We start from the raw sequence: 21,110 nt of genomic DNA, 5'->3' as shown, positions 1-21,110 counted from the left end.
CTTCCTATCTACAACCTTTTTAAGTGGAAAGTAATGACCAAGGAGTATGCTGAATGAGACAGGGTGTGTGTCTGCATGTGTGCAAGTTTCTTTGTATCTATATATATTTCTATGTATATACATATTAATGTGGGTGCATTAAGAAACAGAAACCCAATTTTAAACAATCCAGGATTACTAGCAATCAAAACTATACAGAAATAACTCTGGATCTTTGCTACCTTCTTCATATCCTTTATTCCTAGCATTAAAAACCAAAAAAACAGATTTTCCTTTCATTCCAAGCAAGCCTTGGTACAAATCCTGTCTTACACCACAAAAAGTCCTCTTCCAAGTCTTAGGTGAGGAATTCTCCAGTTAACCACTCAGGGGAGACAGCAGCTCAGCTCCACAGAGTTCAGGGGACAGTGTAAAGCTCTAGTTTCTCTTCAACACAGTCATGGTATAAAACAAACACTACACTATAGGCTGATACACAGGAAATCTAGCCCACCCAAATCACTAAAAATTCATTTTAGCAGAAGTTTGAACCTCTAAAAGTGTGTCAGTCAAAAGAATGCAAAATTCACAAAGCTGATAAACTCCAAGTCATAAAACACCTCCCACCACACCTTCAGGACTCTGTCAATTCCATTGTGAAATTCATCTGGAGTTGGCCTTGTAGTTAAATTGATTAATTCAAATTGGTTAAAAAAAAAAAAAAAGTGAAAAAAAGGAAAAGTCACACTGAGACCTACTTTTTATCTTTCACATAAACCAAAAAGTGAAATTCTCTGAGACTTTGGAATAGAGACCACATCATGTTTCCTGCTTATACTAAAAGACCTGTCAGAAAAATGCTGCACATCTCACTGAGCCAGCAGTCTGCAAGAGACACTGCTACCAAAGACAAACATATGCTGTGCATTATTATTAAAGGAACAGAAGCCTCAGAACTGTCTCTCAAGAGAGACTTGGGACAAATTCTGTATTTCCGATTTGCTCATTTCTGCAGTGCTGTTTTTTTATGGAATACTCAGGAGCAGAATCTCAGGGAGACCAGGAAGCTGCTACTCTGTGTCAGTGACATAATCATTTATCTGTGCCAAACACCAGGGGATGACAATGATTTGTCAAAGGGACTTAGACTCATATTGCAGAACCTCTCCACAAGTGCCAAGGAATATTAAAGATCCTATCTGACTGGCACACCTCAGCAAGGGACTGGCACAGGCAAGGAATTGGAGACTCATCCCTATTGTGTTCCATAGGATATCGCCACTTTCACACCCCACGTCTGTCTTGTGGAGCTGATTGAGAGTGTAATTACAGCTCAGATAAGCCTGTTCTGGAATATGTACAATTAATTCTCCTTTCAAAAAGGGAGAAAGAAGCCTGACATTTTAATAATATTTAAGTACACCTAATTTATTTCTTTTCTATTCCTAATGTCTCCTAAATATGAGGAAGAAAAAGAACTTGAAAAGTACTTAAAACAGCCTGTCCTTAAGTAAATCATCCATGGGTCTGTAGTGGCCCCTCACAAAATAGCCAACATAATATAATACTAAAAACCAGCAGAATGTAGAGCAAGTGGGTAATCTCGATTTAAATTAACCTAGATCTTTTAAATTATTTTTAATATAAGGCCTATTAATCTTTTCAAATAGGAATTCTCTTTTCTTTAAAATTTCAAAAGTAACTTTTTCAAAATTTTGAGAACAGAGTAGGCTAAGCAAAACTTAGTTTATGATTCAAAAAAATGGTATTTAGATCAGTGACTTTTCACAAATCTCACTCTATCAAATCTCCACTTAATCTACCATCAAAGCAAGTTTTGATTCTAGGACTGTACAGTTCAAGGCATCTGTACCAGTCTACCTACAGTTGGAGGTGATGTTTATGTTTAACCCGAGTATCTTTCATAACCAGTTCATCAGCAGGTTTCAAGTGCATCTCAGGTTTTCTCTTACACTTCAGAGCTGGATACAAGACTCATCTTCATTATACTTCAGAACTTCAGTGATTGGTTAATTGACTATTAATGAAAGACCCAAGTTTGCCATCATTTTGCTCTTCAGAAGTACCCTACGTTTAGGGGGGAAGGAAAGATAATTTTTAAAAAAGAAAAAAATCTACTGCTGCCAAGAAAACCCACATCAAACATGACAAACCTACCTTCCCCACCTCCCCCTGCTCACTTAGCCAGCACTAAGCCTAAAACTAGTCCATAAATGTAAAATTTCTAACATTTGATAAATAGGCACTTCCACAGCGGAAAAATACCTTGGAAATCTGGGCTAAAAGGAGGATACATTTCCTGACCTAATTCTGCCTTCAGTTCCAGATTCCAACCACAACACCTCATTACATTTTTCATTTCGATGGAAACTCACAACTCAAGTTACACAGGGACATCAAGGTTGAAAAAAGAATGTTGTTAATGCTCATTTTTTCAGTGTTAATGCTGCTGTACCAATGACAGCAGTAGAATAAATGTTAATGTTAGCAGCATTCACTTATTTTGCCACTATGCCATGAAGATATATTCTGCTTAAAGTCATCCTAGAGTTCTTATACTGCAGTGGAAAAAGATCAATTTGTAAGAAGTAAACATAGATGCAGTTTCAGGGTGGAGATTGGAAGGAGATAGCTGAGGTTTCAGACATCTTTCTGTGTCTAATGAAAACAGAGACTTCCATTTTTAAATTTTTTTTTACTTTAGAGAGAAAAAACAGAACTTAATGAAGCAAATTACGTTTTACCAAACCCTGCAGAATAAACTCACTTAGCCTCTTCGATTTTCTGTATTTTTTCCCAGAGGACAGCACCAAGACAAAGTGATGATTCAAATACAAATTTCAAGTTCCTGTTCAGCTTCACCATTTCCAATGAACTTCAGGGCAGTTTTGGTTGTCTGACATCTGGGGAAGCCAAACTTTCCTCTTTCAGTTCCCAAAACAGGGATTTTTCAGTAGATAATGAGAAAAGAAAGGAATTAATTCTGCTGTTCTATCTACCTATATTTATTCCCCCCAAAGATAACAGTTACTCTTCTGGTTAGGAAGGGAGTAAGTCCAAAGTTATCACTAAGAAGTGAAAAAATGAGAAAAAAAAGCAAGGGACTACTTTTCTTCAGTTCTTACTTGATTGCTCTGAGATAGTTGAGGCCTCCTGCACTTTATCTTTTGTACCTGGGTCTTTTAGCTGAACATCTAAGCCCCTGTTTTCACTTCTCAAAGATTTACCCATTTTCCCCTTCAAGAGCAAGATAGCAATTAAGGGAGAGCACATTTGCAGGTGCTCGGAAGCTTCATCAGCTTACAGCAAATCAGCCAGCACTCCTCTGACATTTTCCACCCTCAGTTCTGTTCAATGTCTCTTTCATAATGCAGTCAAATGAGGAAGAAGCATTTTTTTGAAGTATTTTTTAAAATTATTTGAAAACTAAAAAAAAAAAAGAAAAAAAGGAAAAAAAAGGAGGGAAGGGAAAACTACTAGAAAAGTCTATGAAAAAAAAGACAAAACAAAACAAAAGATACAAGAAAGAAGCAAAAGCTCATTGAGAACCAAAATTTACCTGAAGTTAATTTTATGTTAGTTCTGCAGAAAAACTAATTAACTAAGAGTTTTAAATCTACATGCAAACATCCAACTTAATAGAAAAACAAGAGGCAAGGAGAGATGTACTCTCACGGAGTACAGAACTGACTCCCACCCAAATTGAATTTTATGTTAAAGTACAATCTCCAAATTAACATCATGACGTCAAGATTTTAAGACAGTCAGGTTGTATTTACAACTGTTGTATTTTCATATTCAGAAAGACAGCATTCTGAACATAGGTTGCCCTAAGGTACAAGATAAAAATGGTAGTTATCCTTCAAGCCCTGTCTGCAATATGTTGTAGCTATGTGAAAGTATACAGTTTCATTACTTAAAATTACAGTTCTTGTCTTTTTTAAGCATTTGCTTTGCCAACATTGACAGCTCTACAAACACATAAATAACTGTAGGATTTGTAATATATAAAAGCATGTTTTGCATCAATTTTTGGCCAATTTTATTTAAATGAAGAAAACATTTTTATCAGCATTTCCTCATGATCATTTCAAGATTCACCTTTCTTTACCTTTTTTAACAGCTCTAAAATCAGTTTTCCCTGAAGAGTCCACTGTATGCAGCTCTTTAAAGCACCTCAAGCAATGAGGACCAAACTACCATGAGGCTTCCACATGGGGAAGGGAAACACAAAAAGAGGATTGCACTGACAGCCCTGCACCTGGAGTGGCTTCCTTAGCCTGCAGGATGCTGGGCAAAACTGCTGCAGAAGTTTCCTCTGAGGGGCTTGGGCCCTGCAAAAAGCCTCAGAGCAAAACTGAGAGTGGGAAGCCTGGCTGTATCTTTTGACAGGACTCTGCATTTTCTAGCACCAGGGCTCAGGGCACTTCCATAAAGAAGACACTGGATGTGCACTGGAAGAGGTGGTAGCCAGAGGGGCTGGAGCCCTGCTGCTCTTTAGAGGATTTCAAGTTGCATTCTGAGCCTCATCTAGGCTTGTTACAGGCATAGGGGAAACAACAGGGGCCCACTCTGAGTAGATTGAGGCTTTTCAGAATCTTATTGTAAAAACCATGGTTGAAAAAAGCTGCTTCATAGCTGCCTCCCTTCAGAGGAATCATGGAATGGCAGGGATTGGAAGGGAGCTCTGGAGTTCAACTCCCCTGCCAAAGCAGAATTACCTTGGGCAGGTCACACAGAAACACATCCAGAGAGGTCTTTAAAGTGTCTGAAAGGAGACTCCACAATGTCTCTGGGCAGTCTGTTCCAGTGCCTCATCACCCTTACAGTAAACAAGTTTTTTCTTATGTTGAGGTGGAACTTTCTGTGTTCCAGTTTCTCTCTGTTGCCCCTCACCCTATCACAGAGCACCACTGAAAAGAAACCGTCCCCTTCTTCTTGATACCCAACCTTCAGGTATTTGTAAATATTACTAAGATCCCGTTGCAGTCCTCCCTTCTCTAGATTAAACAGCCCCAGGTCTCTCAAGCTTTCCACAAGAGACAGATGTTCCAGCCCCTTGATCATAGCCCTCCACTGGACTCTCCCTAGCCATATCCCTGTCCCTCTTAACCTGGGGAGCCCAGAACTGAACAAAATAGTCCAGATGTGGTCCCACTAGGGCAGAGGGGAGGAGAACCTCCCTTTACCTGTTGGACACACTTCTTGGCCACAATAATACATTGCTGTCTCATGGATAGCTTATTGTCCACGAGGACTCTAAGGTCCTTCTCAATGGAGCTGCTTTACAGCAACTCAACCCCTAACCCATACCAGTGCACAGTGTTATTCCTCTCCAGGTGCAGGGCTCTGCACTTATTCTGGGTGAGCCTGATTAAATTCCCCTTTGCCCAGATGTCCAGATTTTTCTGAATGGCTGCACAGCCTTCTGATGGATCAGCCAAGCCTCCCAGTTTTGTATCATCAGCAAACTCCCTGAGGATACACTCTGTCCCCCTCATCCAGGTCATTGATGAGGACCTGAGTGTGTGCTTCCCCTGTTGGATTCCTGAGGTCCTTCAATAGGTAAACTTTAGTTTTGTGATCCCTTGGATGCTTACAAAGCACTTGCTCTCCAGAAAGCTGTCAAAATGTTCTGTTCTGGCACAAGTTCTGTGCCAACTGTATTTTCAGTGAGCTCTTTTACTGGACTGTTACTGTGGTTGTAGCTACCCTACAAATCCTGTCAGTGTTTACACCATCCCAGCCTTAAGCAACACCCCCCCAGCTTTTACAGATAAATACTATTGCAGGAGAATACATTGGACAGGTCAAAAAATACACACATGGATAAAGTTAGTATGTTGACTCCATGTTTATACAACTCACACTCAAAAATTGTTTTTTCCAATTCGGTGAGCACTATTTTTTTGTGTTTAGGTAGGTTAGTAAGGGTAAATCCAACTTCTAGTACATTGATCTCCCAGTCAGGCTTGATGTAGTTCAATAGGAATACAAGATATATACTGAGTCCTTTCAAAACTTAATTTCAAATTACTAAATGTGGTTTAAATACCACCTGTACTCCTAGAGTATTAAAATGAAATAATTTCATCATAGATTGAAAGTAGATATCATGGCTTTACTCCTAAGAATTTTTCATGACCCCAGGAAAATGTGATTTTCTGTCCATTATGAAGTACAAGAAATAAATTCCCAAGGGACTCCTTTCTGCAGCTGACATATATAGAGATGAACTTTGACAACAGTTCACAGCAAATGAGCTCCAGCTCACTGTATCAATACAGGATAATTTTACACTGACAAAACGGCCGACCAGCTAAGCAGCATATGTTCTGAGCAAGACTGACATAAAATTAATGCTCCAGGACTGTGCAGAAGCTTGATGTTCCCTGTGTCCCATTTTGTCATTTAATTTTAGATAATAATTACATAATTTATCATTCCTTAATGCAGCCAAATATGAAACAAAGAATACTGATGATCTGTATTTATTTCACAGATGTTTATATAGCAAAGGAATCTCTCATCCTTGAGCATCTTTACATTTTTCTCATGCAACTTGAAACTTAGTCATTTGTGGTATAAAAATAATGGACACACCTGAATTCCTTATGTCCAAGTTCTGAGCTATCCACCAGGCATGAGACAGAAAGGTACAAAAAACCTCTGAGCTAGATCAGGCAATTAAGATCTAGTCAAGAGAAACAACTCCACCTCCCAAAGGATATTTATACAAAAATAATAGGTGCCTGCACAGCTGCAGCTTCCATGGTAGCAACATAGATGCTGAACATCTTTCTAAATGTGGTGACCCTACACATGCTTTCTGTGATAAGTCTAAATTTTCTGTTTTCTCTATTTGTTAGAGGAGATAGAAAAATCTCTTTAAATTAAGAATACTGAAGACATACATGCTTTAATCACATTCCATTGAAAATGCAATTTTGAAATTACATTAGTACTGTCTTAGTATCACAACAAAACATTTTCACGTGTTTGGATTTTTTAATTGCTGTATCACAGATTTTAGTCACTTGTTTTTAATCTGTTCTTAAAGTGGTAGTACTCAAGCATTAGCAGCTCATATTCTACAGAAACTTTCAGCAAATGTGAGACTACTTATTATTACTTATTACTTATTATTTTATTTAAAGACCTCTATTATGGAGAAAAAAAAATTTTACTGATAATCCTGTAGATTGTGAAAAGCTCATAGGAAAAGTATTAGCAGCCCATCAGGACATGTACATGGCCCTTCAAGATTTCTGGCATATGCACACAGGGCTATGCACTTCTTCTCTGCCTCTTTGATACTGCAAGACAACTGCAAACACAATCTTTTAAAAGAAACTTCTATTAGCACTGAATCAAGATGGTAGCCACTTCAGAGGCCAACAAGTCCCTAGAAATGTTCAGTCAGTGCTACTCTTGATTATCAGAATAATTCACATAGACTCAGGCTAGTGGTTCTGTAGTGGCTGTGAAATTGGATTCCTTTAGGTTTTGGTCTCAATGAGTGACATTATCAGGGAAACAAACTCATAAAACATAAATTGCTTTTCCTGCTTACCAGCTCCTCACGAAGTTGGGCTATGAGTTCATCTCTCTCCTTCAGCTGCAGCTTCAGCACTGAGCATTCATCTTTTATTCCATCCTACGAGAACATCAGGAAAGATGTTATAATAGGCTTAATGCTTTCACTTTGCTCCTGACAAGAAAAGACTGTTTCACACAGTGTGAGATAATTACACTCAAGTAATGAAACTTGATGCTCCTTTGTCATGTGTGGTATTTCCAATAACAGACTCTAAGTGACTGTATAAACAAATTAATGCATCCAAAAGATGTTACATAAAAACGTGCATAGCTTCATGCACAGAAGTCCATTTCATTGTTTACTAAATCTTTTTAACCTTTTTACCAAAGATCCTTTCAGGCAATTCATTTTCAGTTAAGGAATGACTATGAAATATTCTAATCTTGCTTAGAGAAATAATTTTGTGTTAGAGAAATACCAATTTAGGAACTTTATTGTGGAGATCTTGATCTCTGAGAGGATGGGAAAGAAAGCACAGCAGACGTTCACAGCATAAGTAAAGCACCCATCCCATGCACACAACTTTCATACCCCATCAGCCAAAAACCAGGAGCAATTCTGGTGTTAATGTAGTGAAGGGAATAAAACAGTTATTACTCAGCATTATAACCACCAACTAAAACCCAGTTTGACTTGCATGAAAGTTAATCCAATAACAAAGACTATAACCAAACCCAGTCTGCAAGTTTCCCCAAGCAATTCTGAGTTCCTGGAAGTCTAAATACATTATTTGAAAACGAAATCTCAGTCACATATTTTCAGTTTGTTCTGATAAACATTCAAGAGAAGTGAAATTACTAAATTGGCTGGCCATACAAGTATAGATGAAGGTCTGGATGTCTACATTCATAGTTCCTGGAAGTCTAAACACATTATTTGAAAACGAAATCTCAATCACATATTTTTGGTTTGTTCTGATAAAAATTCAAGAGAAGTGAAATTACTGAACTGGCTGGTCATACAAGTATAGATGAAGAACTGGATCTCTACATCCTTCTAGTACAGAGACATTTACAACGTTTAGGAAATTTACCCGTTTGGCATACCATTATTTTCAAAAGAATTCCAAACATGATAAGAATACCTTAGAGAGTGATCTCTGCACAACACTTTTGTTCTTAGTTTTAAAATAAGAAATTAGGATGTGCAGACAGTAATACATTTAATATTCAGCATTTATTTAGACCATGAAGAGCTCCAGGGTTCAAAAGGGTAAAACTAGTGTGATGAACTCTGTGATTACTAATGTGTTTGCAACTCCAAAGAAATATGAAATGAAAGTAATGAAATGTAACAAAATATGTAGCCAAAAAGTAAGGAGCGTGAAGTCCATTTTCATCAGTTCAAAGCTCAGTTATAATAAATACCTTCCAAAGTAATTATATTGCCCATCATTTGCTTTAACAGAACTGGAAGAAGAAACAATATTCCCACTTCTAAAACCCAAAATATTTACAACTGCAATGAAAAGAAATACCTCATTTCTGGCAGACAGATAATAAACCTGCTTTACACTACTTCAGTGTTACTTCAGGTCTCCTGAAATATTCAAATTTAGAAAAAAGCTAGGATTTGCACTATCTCCTCCACAGAAAACCTTGTAGGATATTTTCTTTGCTATGCTATATAGCAACATTTTACTTTTACTATCTACTAATATTTTTGGATGTTAGCTGAAAATAAGATACTAATACATCCCAAGATACAGCCTGCAGCACACAACATCTTATTAAACATTACACTTAGTAAAAATATCTAGTTATAAAAAAATATAAAGTACTGAAAGCTTCACTAATATTCTAATCAACTTGAGGTCTTTATTTTAAAAAAATGGTTTTAAAGTGATACAGAATCAATGATTGTTTCTCAATTTCTAGTTACACTATTCTGACTTCTTTTTGTCAGCATAGTTTCACACTGTTGTTCTCACCTGAATTTCCCACTATTAACTTAAAAAAAAATTAAAAATACAAAAGTAGTCTTTAGAAAGCATGCACAAGCAGATAAAACAATAAGGTATGTACTAGTGTATGGTAACTAGGCCAAGAAATATTTTTGAGAGGAGCTCTGGCACTAGGCATTGCTAAGAGGCAATGCAGGCCTCCTTGTGAATAGTGAAACCTTGAGAAAGTTTTTGCCTCCCAGAGCTTACAAAGCCTTAAAAATCCACAGTGCATCTCCCAGTAGAAAGCAGTCATGCACCCAGGTGGATCATTCCTAGCCACACAAGGAGCTAACCTCTCTTGCAAAGCACAGTTCTGCAAGTAGTTCTACAGTTCACACAAGAATTTTCTCATGCACTACAAACCATAACTGTTGTTACAGATTGGAGAAAAATGTCTTGGGCTAAGGTATTTTTCCTTCGTCTTGCCACACATCAGAGAAACCCTGCTTACCATTTGCTGGTGGGACATCATTTTTGTAAATCAATACTCAGCTTTATCACTGCCTAAATAGACCTTTGCAGCTGAGTAAAAGTGCATCCTGCAATTTCTGGGGGACCCACTGCACTGGGATATTTAGGCCTATGAACATTAGACAATATCCTTCATGGATTTGGTGGCTTTAGAGAAAACAATATCCATTTATTTTACCTCTTGCTTAGATGATTTCAAGTATTAAACTAAGGTAGCTGTGAGGTAAACTTAACTGCAGAATGCAGGCACTATAATCACTGCCACCAAACAGAAGACTCCATCTGCACCCAACCATCTCAAGCATCCTTAGAAAGGATCTTCCCTGAAACTTGCTGTGTAGGCACACCAATGTGTATGAAGGACTTGCCCAGAAATGTCTAGTAAAAAGGGAATGCCAGCAAATCTCAAACATATATGTTACTGTTTAGTAAAAGAAGTAATAATAAACAGTCTGTATTCAAGTCTACATCCTGTTGCATTTGCATGCAGCAGAGAGCTCTTTTGTGCTGAACACAGGGTAGAATTAGGATTTTGCTGTTCCCATTTTGTTGCATGGTATCTGTGCAGGCACCATTTGTTCTGCAAATGCAAGTCCCTCCAAAGGACTGATGATGCTTGATGTTTGTTCTGTTTCTATTACATTTTGGGGACATTCTGCTGTAATACCAACTGAGAACACAAACAGAAGGAAGAAAGAAGAAGAAAGAAAATGCCATGCAGGAATAAAACAAAAAGTAGTCAGCTGCAGAAAGGCTTGGGTAATTTCAACATCCCATACACCTCTCGTAATGTCCTACTAACAGAACAAAAAATGTAGAACCAACCATCTGTTGCCCAAATAGTGACCACAGTTCTTTCTGAGAATAACTATTGAGAGCTAGGGAAGCATAAAGGCTTCAGAAATCACATTCTCATGCAAGAGCCAAAACATTCCAGTGCAGGCTTGTGTGGTGGATACCAAAGGAGAAGCAGGCAATAGTAACATGCAGGGTCAGGAAAAGTTGGTGGAATGCTGTGTTTATTCATCCAGGGGCTAAACAAGAATGCATACCAGGTGGTGTAAATTCAGGAAGAGATCAGCTTTACTACTTGGGCCTGAAATGTTTCTGTCTACTGTGAAATAGTAGTAGAGTGCAAGGCTGCTATGGAAGGAGCAAGATGTTTATTGAGAAAAGCTTCTCAAGGTGAATGAGGAAGAGGAGAGAAAGTCCAACAGGGACCTCTAGTAAAAAATCAACTACCTGAAAACCAGGTGTTCCTTCTGAGTAACTGTCACAACAACAGACATTAAAGAGGAAAGAACTTGAAAAGGATGGCCTGCTTTAATCAGAGTATGCACTATGTCCTGTGTCTACACTGTAATTACAAAGCTAGAAGAAACATACCCCCACTCCCATAAAGTACAGCTTTTTTATATACTTAGAATACTCTGGGGCTGCACAATTGAGGCTCTTCACTATCCCCACATTCCTGTAGACATGTGCTCTTATATTTAGAAAAGTATTTATAATTCTAGTTATGAGCATGTAAAATATTTCTCAGGCTTTTGCAGCCCTTGAAGTATGTATAAAGTGTGAGAGAATAACAGGTTGGCATATAAGAGAGTAGAGTTTAAGTGCCAACCAGAATCAATGAAATGACCACAGTTCTAAAATTCTGCTGGGTAACATTTCCCATTTCTAGTTACTGAGTCAATTGTTTCCTTGTTGTTCTGTAAAATGAGTTTATACTGCTATATTTCATCAAGGCTATAAGTACAATAACTTTCATAACATGGATGTTATGAATAATATTAGTCAGCATTACAAATAATTGAATCATATGCTCTATGTGTTCAAAAGCTACCCGTTACTGTTTTAATGACAGCCTTAATGATCTTAACATGAGGTAGAGAACCTGAGACTGCATTATTTATTCCAGGTGTCAAAATGAAGTCACTGGTCCATCTCTGAGAGGCTGTTGTATTTACACCATGATAGTGTATGAACACAGCACGCCTTCCCAGTGCTTTATTTTCCCTGTGTCCACTCCAGTGCTACATATTGCATCAATTTATATCTGTCATATCAACCCCTTTCAATCCCACCAAGAGAGGAATGAATTGCCTGGCTGAGATTCTTCACATATGCAGATCGTGTTGAGTTTGCTTCTTTGGCTCATCTGTGGTTCTGGTGCTGTGCCAGCCCAGTTAGTCTTGGCTGGAGTCCTGACAGTGCTTCCAGAGAGCAGGCATTTACTGCAGGCAATGGTAACACAACTCACCTGCTGCCCAGCTCCCACTGCTTTGCCAGCTGTTGCTCAAGCCCAGCGCAAGGGAGGGCAAGTCCATGCTTCAGAAATTCCCTTTAAAGCAGAACATGCCAACACAAAGCAATCTGCCAGGCCCACCTCAAAAGAAACAGTCTCACTACAGGCTATCTTTCCAGTTGGAACAATATAAATCCATGAAACACTCAGCTCTTCATACCAGAAACAGACAGGATTATATACATTTTTCAGTACAGCATTCGAATAATGTATCTAAAGAACAGCTCTCTACTTCTTAAGCATGTAATGAGAGTTTGGGGAGCACAGGATCTGATCTTACAATGATAAATAAGGGTGATTAAGACTGGTAAAACCTGCAATTCTATACTATGTTCTACCTAGGTTTTATTACACAATAAATATACATATATGTCAATAAATATATTACTGGAACAATTTAAGGCAGCTGTATCCATTTCAATACTAGAATTCTATTGTTATTTTACTATGAAGATAACAGTCAAAAAGATTATGTAGATTATGCTACTTTAGCCTCAGAAATTTATGAACACACAACTAAATAAGTTTTCTCCATAGTAATCTGATTGTCAGTTCACTGTGAAATACAAATTGAGAAAATGAGTGTTTCTTTTTTGCTTCAGCTTAATTTTGTTCTCTTCAGCAACAATAACTAAAAGCATGAGTTTAAAAGAGTGCAGCTTGATCAATAAACTGCAAAACATTAGGACTGAATGATCATACTGGTGCAACCCAAGATGTATCTAATCTACAGAAGTTCTGCAGAGCAACCAGGAGTGGAAGCATGTAGCAAACATAAAAATGCATTTTTGCTGATATAAGGACTCCATTTACTCTCTCCTTTATTGAACAAGAATTTATAAACACATTACCACACCTCCTTTAATGTTATGTCCTAATAAATGACACATTTATGACAAGAAAACCAACCAAGCAAAACAAAAACCCCATACCCCTAAATCTTCCTTTTGTTTCAAACACACTCCCTGAACAATGTCATTGTTCCTTTACTAGGAACAAACAGAAATATTTTCTATTTATCTTCCCCATAGTTTTACATGTCTGCAAGCTTACTGCACAAGCCCTCTCAGTTTTGTTTTATACCTGTGAATCCTACCTATCTTGATCATAAGACCCTGTATATCTCTGAGCAGAGACTGTGATCCACACCTTTTCTACTTGCACTGGACCAATGATTTAAACTGGGTAATCAGGATTCTGTGTATCACTCAAGCAGCAGCTTAGATATACATGCAAACAACTATGATATTTTGATTTGTATTCATTTTAAAATTCTTACTCTAAATAAATCCTAAGGGACAAGATTTATAGAAAGACAAAACATAACAAATGAACAAACCAAATAAAAATTCTTCTACGTTTTCTGTAGAAGGGGAAAAAAAAAATTTACCACAAACCTTTCCATAAAAATAAAATCAGTCACAAACTTCAGAACAGACAGACACTGGGAACAATGTCTCCATATATGATTCATCAAGAGCCCTGCAAGTACTATTAAGAATAATTAGTTGCCTGTATGTACTTTTAGTTTTGATAAGTACTAAGCTGGTGTTTGCAGGGGACTACCCACAAGATCTCTTTCCTCATTTAGAATAGGTTTTTTTCTTCTCAATGTATATGTTTGTCTGCTGACATTGAACCTCAGCTGCCTTCTTTCCTTAAATCATTTGGTAAGATGAGAACTTTTGCAATATTTCACACTCCACTTTAATTCTGATTATCCTTGACCCTTCAGGAAGTAGAATTATTCCTTTAATAAATGATTACTTACTCACATCTTTTGTATTCCACACCTAATCTGCCATTAATCCAAGGCAAGACTTCCCCACTCATCCTCTTATTTTTTAAAATCCTTTGATGAAGGGCCTTTTTGAAAGCTTTTGGGAAATTACTACACAAACCAGATCATCCTTATTCACATGCTGATGACTCTTCCAGGTATGATTAAAATCTCAGAAAGTCAATTCTGCTCTTCCCCATTTATTATATTTATTCATAGGCCAACTAAAACTCTCTTCCAGAGCAGTTTACTCTAATTTACCTGGTAATAAGGCTAAATCAAAGTAACTTAAAGAAACAAACAAGCAATACACCAACCAACCAAACAACAAAACCCCCACATCACCACCCCTGGCATCTTATTTCTCTCTGTCACTTCACTAAGAAGACTTAAGCAACAGATAACAGGCAAGAATTAGGAGTTCAACAATTTGTTACACCAATTTCAATTTTATTCTGAGTTATCTCCAACTGACATTTCAAGGTGCATTCCTCAGTCTAGGTGCCCCTTTTCTGCTGGTATATCAACTCTTGTGGAAGCAAAACCAGATCACCTCTTTACTTTTTTCACTGCAAATTCTCTGGAAGATCTCATGCCACATTTTAAGAAAAGCTTTCATAATCAGGGTGGGGAGATTATTGTTTTAGTATTTTTTGCCTTGTTTAGGTTTTTTTAGTATTAAATTGTAAACACGTAGTTCAGCACTTTAATATTCCCCTATTAACTCTCATCAGCATCAGGGGAAAATGTGCTACTCATGTAATTTTTTGCCCCACTACCAAATCAGCAAAACCAAGACCCCTTCACACTCTTACATGCAAACAACCTTAACCAGGCAGCACATATAGATTGATTCATGTCGAAGAACATCCATAAAACTCTACAACCTTGTACAGACATAATATCCCCCACAACTGAAATGCAGCAACTCTTTCGCTGCTTATGTCACTATTTCTACCAGCAGCATAACAAAACCATTTAAGCCAAGATTTAAAAATCTATGCCAACTGATGCATGGTTGTAAAACTTCATTATTACCAAGCCAGAACATGCATTTCTTCATATGCAGAGAATAATGCCCTACTCAGAGCATTAGGTTTTTTCTAGCTCAAACACAGCCCATGCCACCAAGTTGAAGTCTCCCTTGAGTCTACAGTAGTAATATACTGTCAGCTTGAAATGTGGCAGCATTGCCATTATGCTGAGTTCAAACATCATATATGCTTTAGAATATTCCTTCTCCTGCTTCTTGGAATCACAATATTAGAGAGAAGCAAAGACTTTAAAAATAGAGACTTCAGCTCTTCCAGTTATGAAGAAAAACATGGCAAAAAGCCTCTTGTACACAACAACTAAAAAAACAAAATGTATTTGTACACTTAAAAGCAAATCAAGATTCTTAGGTTACCATTGAATATCACTTAGTGAAGATTCAGGAGTAGAAGTGAGAAAAACACGAAAGCTCATTGTGGTAGACGAGTACCTAGTTCTCTGCCAGGTATTTAAAAAAATATTACATAGGGACAAATACTACAAATGCTTCAATTTATATAAGCAACCCATATTAATGACAGAAATTTTCATGCATCACATGTTTTATCTGTGGTAAAGTGGGAAATGTTATACAGACAAATGTAACTCTTAATGCTACACATTGGGGTTTTTGGTGATTTTTTTTTTCCTCTTCCTGTGGTTTTACCACCATTCAGCTTCTTATATTCTCTAAAAGAGAACCCTGAATTTTGCATGTTTATCTCCAACCTAGGTGGTCATTGGAAAAATTAATTTTCAGAATCTCAAAAGGGCTTAGACTGACTGTGCATTCAAACACTGACTTCCTTCACAAATATCATACCACATTGTTTACTGACCACAAAAGAAATACATTTAATTTTCAGAGCAAAACCTTATGCTCAACCAATATGACATTTAGCTGGCAGTATTTAGCAGCTACATCAATCTGTAAATACCAGCAACCCTACATTATAGGAAATGTAATTTCTGGAGTGACACTGCAGTCAATAGCTAAAAAAAAAGGCATCTTTATCTAATGAGTTTTAAGCAAAAAAATTTTTTAAAGGCTTTATCTTAATTTAAATTAAATTTTAATCTCAAAATTAAAATTTTAAATTTAATTTTGAGACAATTTAAAATTCAGCTATCGGAAAATTAGCTGTGCTGCCATAAAACAACTACCAAAAGAGTGCAAATTATAAGCCTCCAAAGAAAATACAGTACAAAACTACAAATATCTAACCTAGCTTGGCAGAACAGAAAACAAACAGCTTACAGTCCCAAATAGTACACACTTTTGCTATAATAAATGTGTTAATGCAGAACTGCTCTTCATCTTTCTCAGCTACCATGTGCAAAGATACCTTACCAGCAAGGCTGAATTAAGATCTGGTGGTCAAATTAAAGAGCAAGGAACAGCACAAGCAGCAGGAACAGGTATCTGGGGAAGAGTAAAGGAGGCTGAATGGCTCTGTAAGGGATGGGGTCAAGGTGCAGCTCAAGCTGAGCATGGCAAGGGATGCAATGCATAATAAGGGCTTCTGCAGGCCTGTCAGCCAGAAAAGTCAAAAAAAGCACACCCACCCCTTGATGAATGTGAACTGTTACCAACAGATGAGGAAATGGCTGAAGTGCACATTTTCTTGCCTCAGTCTTTTCTGGCAGCCTTGCTTCTAGTACCTCTCAAGCAGATGAAAGACAAGGTAGGGACTTGGGGAGCAAAGTCCCTCTCACTGTAAGAGAAGATCAGGTTCATGCCCAGCTGAGGAACCTGAAGGCATGCAAATTTATGAGATCCATCTCTGAGTGTTGAAGAAATTGGCTGATGTAGCTGCCAAGCCACTCTCCATGGTAACTGAGAAGTCATGGCAGTCAGTGAAGTCCCTGGTGAGTGGATAAAGGGAAACCTTTCACCCCTCTTAAAAAATGATAGAAAGGAGAACCCTGGGAGCTAACAACCTTTCAGGCTCACATCTGTGTCTGGCAAGATCACAGAACAGATCCTCCTAGAAACTATGCTGAGGCCAATGGAAGATAGGGAGGTGAGTTATGTCAGCCAGCATGGCTTCACCAAGGGAACAGTCCTGCCGGGCCTGCTTACCTTCTGTGATGGAGTGACTGCATCACTGGGTAAAGGAGAGCTGTGGATGTCATCCACGATGAACTTCGATAAAGCCTTTGACACAGTCCCCGTAGCAAGACAAACCTCTTTAGGGAACGGCACTTCAGGGTCCAACCAGGTGTTTCAGCAGAGACTCACAAGCAATACTATAAGCTATAGCTCTCCGAGCTGACTAGCCCAGATCGTTGTTGCTGCTGCTGCTGCTGCTGCTGCTGCTGCTGCTGTGCTGCTGCTGCAGAGCACTGGCCTCTCTGCTGGCTAGCTCAGGACTGAGCTGAGCTTGTGAGTTTGAGGCTCACCTTTTATTGCCCCCTGGTCCTGCTCATGCGCAGTGTGGGGCCGCCCTTAACCAGGGCACAGGTGGGCTTGACACAAGCTCATGCCCACTGCCTGGCAATTCGTGGCACCTGGTTGCCTCGTTACACTACAGTCCCCCACAACATCCTTCTCTCTAAATTGGACAGGGTGGACTGATCAGGGGGATGAGGAATTGGTAGGATGATCATATCCAGAGGGTCAACAGCTCGATAGCCAGATAGAGATCACTGACACATGGTGTCTTCAGGAATCCATACTGGACCAGTGCTGTTTAATATCTTCACCAATGACACGGAAAGTGGCACTGGGTGCACACCAAAGCTGACTGGTAAGGTTGAAATGCCTGAGGGGCAGGATGCCATCCAGAGACCTGGGCAAGCTTGAGAAGTGGGCCCAAATGAGCCTCTAAGTTTCAACAAGGCCAAGTTCAAGATCCTGCACGGGTCAGGGCAGTCCCTGGTATTAATTTCAGACTGGGGATGAGGGATTGAGAGCAGCCCTGAAGAGAAAGATTTCGGGGGTGCTGTGTGGATGACAAGTGGACATGATCTGGCAATGTGTGCCTGTAGCCCCAGAAAGCACACTGCATGCTGGGCTGCATCAAAAGAAGTGGCCAGCAGATCAGGGGAGGGGATTCTCCCCCTCTGCTCCACTCTCTTGAGACCCCACCTGGAAGTTCTGTGGTCTGGTTCTGGAGTCCTTCAAGGACAGGAAGACATGGACTCATTGAGAGGGTCCAGCAGAATGGTTCACAAACATGATCAGAGGGGTTGGAGGCACCTCCCCTGTTGAGAAAGGCTGAGAGAACTGGGGTTGCTGAGCCTGGAGAAGGCTCCAGGGAGACCTTATTACAACCTTCCAGTACTTTATGGGGGCCTATAAGAAATATGTGAACATCTTTTAGCACAGCCTGTTGCAATAGGACCAGAGGTATAAGTATTGAACTTAGACTAGATATACAGAAGAAATTTTTTTAAAATTAGGGTGATGAAAAACAGAAGCAGGTTGCCCAGAGAGGTAGTAGATGCTGCATCCCTGGAAACACTCAAGGACAGGTTTGATGGTATTCTGAGTAACCTCCTGTAATTGAAGATGTCCCTGCTCACTGCAGGAGGGTGTGACTAGATGGCCTTTAAAGGTCCTTTCTAATCTAAACTATTCTATGATTCTGTGATCACTGCACTAAGCCAAGCAGAAATCAAATTGCATGCATAAAATGAAAGAAGAGAGAAATTGAAGGGCTGGGTTTTTCTTTTATACTTAGATCCCATTACATTGCACATTTTAAATCAGAATATTTGAAGTACAGAACTCTTGCAAGATGGAACTTTAACGTATTACCATTGTCTTTTTCTTAAAAATGAACAAAGAAGGTATTTAGCTACACTGTAACTTTGTCAGTGTATAAAATTTTCCTCTGTATAAAGAGAACAAGCAAAAAAACTGATATTGCCAGATGCTGTGTTTCTTTGCAGCTAACTGACAGATTACCACTTCCTTAGCACTGAAGCCTACTGGGGATTTTAATAGATTTTATAACATCGTATCTTCTCACTTTAAAGTGTCTCATAGAAAAAGCCCTTGACCTTTATGCATAAAAAATACACTCCGTTTAGAACAACCTTACAGGGCCAAAATGTTTTTTATCCCTCTGAGCTTTAAAGAATTGCCATTACTCTGCACCACTTCCCTACCCATCAGCTCAAGAGGCTGAGGTTACCCCTGAAGAGGTGGATACAAGCACCTGGGCTTCCTCACACTCAACAGGGACTTGAACCCAGTCACCTGCATTTACTGCAGCTCCCTGATACCACTTTTTTGAGAACTGAGTTAACTTGTACTTTTTTCAATGAAAAAAAGTCTCAGTAGTTTGCATAAAGTGAATTCCAGTTAAAAGCAGAGCACCATTCAAGTTTCTTTGTTACGAAAAGAGCACTGGGTCTGTGGTAGCAAAAACACCAGAAGAAATTTACTACTGAGTGTGGCTGCTCCTGCTTTGGAACAGCCTATTTACTTTAACTTCTTTGCATACACTAGCAACAGACATTTTGCAGAACTTTTTATTACTATTAAAATACTTAAAATGAATGGAGGTAAACTAAAGATTAATTTGTTTGGTAATAGCATTGTAATTATGCCTGTGGGATTTTAATTAAAAGCATCCATTTGCTGGTAAGAACTGGTTAACTCCAGTGGGCAACTCTGCTTAGTACTAGGAATTGATCTTCTACAGATGGGGAAAATTGTAGGGTTGCAATCTAGAAAAAACAGGTGGTTCTTCTGTATGGATATTCATATTAATCATCTCTTTCCTCTCATAAATCTTGCCATTTAATTCTTTTGTCACTATGGAACTGGGAAGCCTACCCTTGCAACCTCTTCTCTGCTCATTTTCAACAAAGAAAAATGGCAAGAAACTCAGCCAAAATGGAGTATGATGTTAGTTTCTTTAGGCCATTTCCCAGAGATCTAGTTACCAAGAAATTATTTGTAAGTCATATTTAAAGTGAATTGTGTGTGCCACAGAGGCACTAATTATGCTATCACTTGCAGTGCAATATCACACATAGTTAATAAGATTCTGCATGACTCTTCCTTTGCCACCATTACAGGGTCTTAGCTATATACTCTTTGCCATTCCAATTATTAAAAAGCATATTTCACTCACAGGGGGCCTCTGCTGTCTCCTGGTTTTTGTCCAAAAAGGAGAAGAAATGTATTTCAATGTCCATTTTTTTCCTGGGAAAGAGTTCTATCCTGACATACCCCCAGAGAAGCTCAGCCAATAGATGTGGTGAGTGAGACCACATAGATTAATGAGCTCGTTATAATTCATTACAGAGTGATGTGGGGATGACTGCCCACTTTAATTAGTTTTATTACTGCAGGAAATTGTTTCATACGCCAAGCTCATCACCAGGCATGCCTGGAAAACCTTAGAGTGGTAATCAGACTTGATCCAACCTGATTTCATTAGCCTGAAAGGCTAAAGGCAGTTCCGATGACAAGGAAAGTATTTAAAGGATGGATATGAGAGTGGCTAGCAGAAAATAATTTATCTTCTCTAATAGTCCAGTGATAAACAATCACAATCACAATGGTGATTTCAAGGTAAAACTTTGGTGGAACCACTGTGTTTCTATGACTTCCTGTGCACTCCTCCTGTAATCCTGACATTAGCTGACAGTAATAGATTTATAAGGCTTAATAGGGCAGGTCTGATCAGATAATAAATTCTAGTACAAATTACCTATGACTCATATATTCTAATAAAAATGTCAGCTGAAATGTCCTCAGAAATATATGGGCCTCTTTTCCCAGTCACCCCCCAGTTGAGCAAAAACATTTACCTACATTTCTTGATTATTGTTAAGTTGCAGGAAAACATAAAAATATTTTGTAGATAAGTAAAAAAAAAACCCAAACAGGTAAAATAAGAGCAGATTTGGCTAAAGAAAAAATGGAAGATTAGTTTAGGAGCTTTGCTCTGTCTGCAGAAGTCCTACTGAAGGATTATGTTCTAGGATCCACTTTTTTAACATTTAAAGGTTA

At 38.5% G+C, this 21,110-nt stretch overlaps 1 protein-coding gene across 1 annotated transcript in view; it reads right to left on the bottom strand.

Annotated features, from left to right (window-relative positions):
- The window catches only part of CCSER1 (coiled-coil serine rich protein 1), a 630,536-nt gene that overhangs the window by 289,127 nt on the left and 320,299 nt on the right, over window positions 1-21,110 (bottom strand). Inside the window, exon 8 of the mRNA XM_030449910.1 lies at window positions 7,574-7,657. Coding sequence (XP_030305770.1) covers window positions 7,574-7,657 — 84 coding nt within the window. The remainder of the gene's footprint in view (window positions 1-7,573; window positions 7,658-21,110) is intronic.

The sequence above is a fragment of the Calypte anna genome, chromosome 4A (assembly GCF_003957555.1).
Source record: "Calypte anna isolate BGI_N300 chromosome 4A, bCalAnn1_v1.p, whole genome shotgun sequence".
Taxonomy (NCBI): Eukaryota; Metazoa; Chordata; class Aves; order Apodiformes; family Trochilidae; genus Calypte; species Calypte anna.
Note: the sequence above shows the minus strand (reverse complement) of the source record. Positions and strands in the feature narration are given on the sequence as shown.